This window comes from Apaloderma vittatum, unplaced genomic scaffold (genome assembly GCF_000703405.1).
Source record: "Apaloderma vittatum isolate BGI_N311 unplaced genomic scaffold, ASM70340v1 scaffold8513, whole genome shotgun sequence".
In the NCBI taxonomy this organism is placed as follows: domain Eukaryota; kingdom Metazoa; phylum Chordata; class Aves; order Trogoniformes; family Trogonidae; genus Apaloderma; species Apaloderma vittatum.
Genome location: NW_009706360.1, coordinates 21,874 through 27,565, shown reverse-complemented (window position 1 = coordinate 27,565; position 5,692 = coordinate 21,874). Strand labels below are relative to the sequence as shown.

The 5,692-nt window shown below is 37.2% G+C and overlaps 1 protein-coding gene across 1 annotated transcript; it reads left to right on the top strand.

The window, feature by feature from the left end:
- Nucleotides 1-1,970: 1,970 nt before the first annotated feature.
- LOC104271157 (chondroitin sulfate synthase 3-like) lies at nucleotides 1,971-4,061 on the top strand (the record flags this gene model as incomplete). The annotated part of the gene is made up of 1 exon (XM_009865748.1): nucleotides 1,971-4,061. A coding segment is annotated over one exon (1,566 nt), but the record flags the coding sequence as incomplete, so codon positions are not given.
- Nucleotides 4,062-5,692: the final 1,631 nt, after the last annotated feature.

The window sequence follows — 5,692 nt, the reverse complement described above, 5'->3', positions numbered from 1 at the left end:
TGATTATTCCAAAGAGCAAATATCCTCATCCAGCCCACTTTTCTCTAGCTCAATCCCTAGTCTCTAACCTGCCTGTCCTGACAGTGTGCATCCCTTGTCCTCAAGGAAGCCATATTTCAATTTTGTCAGGACTGCTGGTTAAATGCTGACTCAGTACTGATGGTGTTGATTCCTTTCTCTATGATAGCAAGGAAATCACCCAAACCTCATTTTATGTGACAAGCAAAATACCCGTCTCCCAGGACAGAACAATAGGCTGTGACAGCCTTAGGTAGGAATTCTGTGAACAAGGATTATTTGAGTCATTTTGTATCTATGTATATTTTTTCATGCTTACTCTTGCTTTAGTATAACAGGCATATCTGTTTTATTAAAGGCAAATTTAAGATAGGTTAAGGTAATTCTCAGACTTGTGCTGTTGCTTTTGTCCATGTTATATGACTGTAGCCTCAAAAATACCAACCAGCCTGATAGTGGTAGCTATGTTTGCTCAAGCAGAGTAATTCAGGGTCTGAATGGGGTGGGAGGGAGAGTCGAGAAATTTTGTATTAAAATTCTGTTTTTCTAAATATGACAGTGTGTATTTCCCATACATGCTGATGGATTTTTAAATAATAGTCATAGTTCTTATCTTTGTTGGGAGTTATTTTGCATTTATTGCCCTATGCTTAACATTACTTCTAGTAGCAAAACGTCCGTTCTAGAAAGAATTGCAGTAAAATGAGCTAAATGTTTTGAGTCTGAGATGTTGTGTCATCAGACCTGACCTCTCTTGATTTCCTCAGTGTATAAAATGCAAACTTCAATACCCATCTCAAAATCTGTTTATAGGTCAAGCTGACAACACCTCCTTGAACATTTTCTATCTAATTAGCACATTTTCCGTTTGTATTAATTACAGACCAGTCTGTCTGCAGATGAAAAAGAGCAGCATCTTCTCCTTTATCTGCTCCTCATGGGAAATAATTCTGTTTGTGAAGTTAGTAGGTGTTAGCTTAGCAAAGAGTGGTGGGTGTTAAATGTATTTATGATGTTAATATTTTACTCCTCCATATTATTTACCATTTAAGAATAAATATATATTACACTAAATTAATAATGAGATAAGGGGTTTTTGAGGGAATAAACTGAGTCCAAGAAAGTGTTATGATTTGGTCATAGTTTAGCTCTTAGCGCAGAAAGGTGTAAAGGCCAGGTAGTTTAAATCCTAGATGTGTGCTTCAGCCATAAAATGTATCTCTTCACTGTTTAGAAGATATTACAGTAACTAATTTCACAGAAGTAGAATGTCTTCTTGCCACAGAAATAAATTGACAGTTACTGAGGGTGAGTTATACTAGCCTGATGTATAGCTTAACTGACGTACTGTTATGTGTATCCCTGCCAACATACATATTCCAAAGTTATATTTCAGTCATTGAATTCTTTACCTCTATGCAAAAAAAAAATAGTTTTGCTGAAATGAAGTCCATTCAGTTTTTGAATTTTAGGTAGCACTATCCGTTTGCATATGTCTGCAGGAAATACAGACAGCTTTGTGCTCCACAGATGTAAATCTAAGGTCTTCTTAAAAATCGTCAGTGTTATTAACCTTTCATTAAGGATCTGTGCTAATGAGAGTTTAGATGTAGGTGAAGACTTAGTGTTTCATGCATAGCAGCATTCAACCTGCACCTAGGAACTCAGAAATGTTAACTATAGACCTTTGGTTAAGTGTTTCTTTTAGTTTGTAGTTAGGTAAAGGTAAACCCAAGATATCGGCCCTTCTGTTTAGTTACAGGACCGTATTTTCTTACTGTGGACAGTACTGAAACAGTGTAAACAAGATCTACTGAACACTTTAAAGTTCTGGACCTAAGAGTAGCTGTGATCTATTAGAATTGATAATGATCAGCAGTACCAATGTGAGTCCTTTTGTGGGCAGAAACACTTCCACCTAATGTCTGTTTTCTCTCTCTCTTTCTTTCTAGATGCAACAGTTATTCCACGAAAACTATGAACACAACCGCAAGGGTTACATTCAAGATCTTCACAACAGCAAGATTCACACCGCCATAACACTTCATCCAAACAAAAGACCGGCCTACCAATACAGGCTGCACAACTACATACTGAGTCGCAAAATTTCTGAACTGCGCTATCGGACCATCCAGCTCCATAGAGAAAGTGCCCTGATGAGCAAGCTCAGTAACAGTGAAGTGAGTAAGGAAGATCAGCAACTGGGAGTGCTGCCATCTTTCAGTCATTTCCAACCACATGAAAGGGATGAAGTCATCGAGTGGGAGTTTCTGACAGGAAAATTTCTTTACTCAATGGTGGAGAACCAGCCACCCCGGCAGAGCCTGAGCAGCGTCCTGCGGGCTGCACTGGATGACACTGTGATGCAAGTCATGGAAATGATAAATGAGAACTCTAGATCTAGAGGAAGGCTTATTGATTTCAAGGAAATACAGTACGGCTACCGCAGGGTGGACCCTCTGCATGGAGTGGAGTACATCCTGGATTTACTGCTTTTGTACAAAAGGCACAAAGGAAGGAAAGTTACTGTTCCTGTGAGACGCCACGCTTACCTTCAGCAATTGTTTAGCAAGCCTTTCTTCAAAGAAGCAGAGGAGCTGGATGTAAGAAGCCTTCTGGAGGGTACCAACACTGGCACTCAGTCTTTCTCTTTTCTTTCAAATTCTTTAAAGATTTTTTCTTCATCATTCCAAGGCACCAAAGACATTGGGGGACGCAGTGACAAGAAAATACATATTCTTGTCCCTCTCACAGGAAGATTTGACATTTTCTCAAGATTTATGGATAACTTTGAGAAGACATGTCTGATTCCCAGGCAGAATGTAAAGCTGGCAATAATTCTCTTCAGTGGTGAGTCGGGGCAAGACTCCAGCAAACACATAGAGCTAATGAAAGAATACAGGATTAAGTATCCTAAGGCAGATATGACCCTAATTCCCATGGCAGGAAAGTTTTCTAGAGGTTTAGGTCTTGAAATGGCCTCATCTCAATTTGACAACGGCACTTTGCTGCTCTTCTGTGATGTTGATCTGGTATTCACACCAGACTTCCTCCAGCGATGCAGAGATAACACTATTCAGGGAGAACAGGTTTACTACCCTATCATCTTTAGCCAATATGATCCAAAAGTAATATATGGAGGTAAAGGTCCAGCAGACAGTAGTTTTGTTTTTACAAAAAGAACTGGATTTTGGAGGGAGTATGGATTTGGAATTACCTGTATTTACAAAAGTGATCTACTTACTGCTGGTGGATTTGATACCTCAATTCAAGGCTGGGGACTGGAGGATGTAGACCTCTTTACTAAAGTGATAACATCTGGCTTGAAGGCTTTCAGAAGTCAAGAAGTAGGAGTCGTCCACATTTTTCATCCAGTTCAGTGTGACCCCAATTTAGATCCAAAACAGTACAAAATGTGCTTAGGGTCCAAAGCAAGTACATTTGCCTCTACCATGCAGCTTGCTGAACTCTGGCTACAGAAACATTTGGGTGTCAGGTACAATCGAACTCTCTCCTGACGTCTCAGCCTATTTGGCCTTCTTAGGGGAGTTTACCTCATTATTGTTATTATTATTATTTGTTTTTACTGTCTTAGTTTTAAACTCCCTCCTTGTTGTCTTCCAAAGACTGTTAACCTCAAATGGGATGAGTCTGCTGTTCACTGATGTTTCTTATACCTACTGAACTGGTGAGGTGATCCTTATGTTTCCTTTATTTGAAATTCAGTCAAGTCATGGAAGTCACGTGATCCAATGGAGCATATCTGTCACAAGAGACTGCATCAGAAGAATGTTCTCTTTTGGCTTTGGGATGCAGTATCATCTTTGTTTTTTTTTCTCAGATTTGATGTGATACAAATATTTACTGGTGAAGGTACCACAAAAGTGCTTTATGCTTCTTCTGGGGATGGAACTCTATAAGATAAACTTGAGTTTTATAATTTATATGAGGACTTATATGTATAAATGCTACTTTTCTTCATCATTAGAATTTTTAAAGTAAATGAATAACTATGATTGTACCTTTATTTTTTAAAAAAGAGACAAAAACTGAGGAGCTACTGGCAAATACAACTGGTACTGGCTACCAAGGTCCTTAAATGTCTTAATATAAAAACAAACTCCTCATTGTTGTTCACTCTAAGTGTAAATGAACTTTATTTTCACAAGGAACAGGATTTAATCAAATGCTTATATACACTTTAGGAGATCTGTGATCAAACGTCCTCCATTTGCAGGCAAGAAGAAACTATGACTTGACATGGTCAGTTATGATAAAATGCAGATATACAGTATTCTTCTTCTTAAACACATCATATTTTTGTTTCTCTTTTTAGAATGAGTCTGTAATACATAACTTTCTTTTACATTCCTTTCATAAAGCTACACTTGATACAGAGTGTTAGAAGTTAAAGCTGTATCTTTTTATGTTTTCCTTCAATATTGGTACTCAGTAGCAATTTTTTGTTAAAATAACTGTAGAATAATTATTTAAGTTTCAAAATTTGTATTGCTGGTCAAAGTTCCTTGCAAATATATTTATATTAGTGGAGGTTATAAGACTGTGTTAAGATTTATCTCTCTGGACAATCTGAAGTTGTGATAGCGTGGATCCACAGAGTATTTAAAATGATACCAACATAAGAAATAATAAAGTCAATTTCTGTATTATAGAGAAATGTTTATATAGGGATATATATGTACGTGTATATGTGTGTGCATGTGCATATATCCCTGTATAGAGAGATATATATAGAGAGAGTAATATCAAAATGTGTTCCTCTTTTCAGTTCAGGCAACGATTTTTTACTGTCGCCGTTGTTATTTTTGCCACATGCTTGGAACAGTTCATTTGATATTGTGGTGAGAGCCCAAAGGCATTCAAGAAACCATCAGAATTTAGCCAAACTTAAATTAATACTGTGGGTACATCTAATAACCTCAGTACCCTTGATTTCAAACTATGTTTCGAATAGACCTGGGTACAAAAATGTAAGCAATTACTGAATTTAAATTTGTAAGTTTAGCAGCTGTACCTGACTCCTTCTCTGTTTCCTTTCAAAAAACAGCTAAGAGACTGGAATTCACTGACATATGTGTTTGCATAAAGATATCCTGATAAATTTCCTAAGCCACAAGGATTCTGTGTAAGTCAGTTTATGTCTCTTATCTGTGGATTTCTGTTCTGGATCTACCACACATGAAAGAAGGCATCCCTGAAAAGGAGTAAGTAAACTCAGAATTAAAGACTTCGCCATAGCTTTTTCTATGCTTTAGAGGAGGCCATCACCATTGCCTTGAGGACAGTATTAATTGTGGTAGATGAGAACAGATAGAAAGTAATTCATTCTTGTCTGCTCTCTGCAAGGAGAGCTCCTTGCTTGTGATTCTCCTGGGGGCTCTTGCCGGATTGTTAGCTCAAATGTCTGGAGAAAGTAAAATTCAGTATTGCTTACAAAATAATTCTTGGAAACCACTCTTTATAATGAATGCAAAAGTCACACTTTGTTCAATAAGAGAGCCAAGAATAAGGAACATCATTTATTTGATCAATCTTGACTAACTGATGCAACTCAGATTGTAAATATCAAAACTGAATGCCTTTAGACAAATGTGTGTGATGATTTCATAAACATGAACAAAAATAATGATTTACAAAGACATCTAAGGAAATC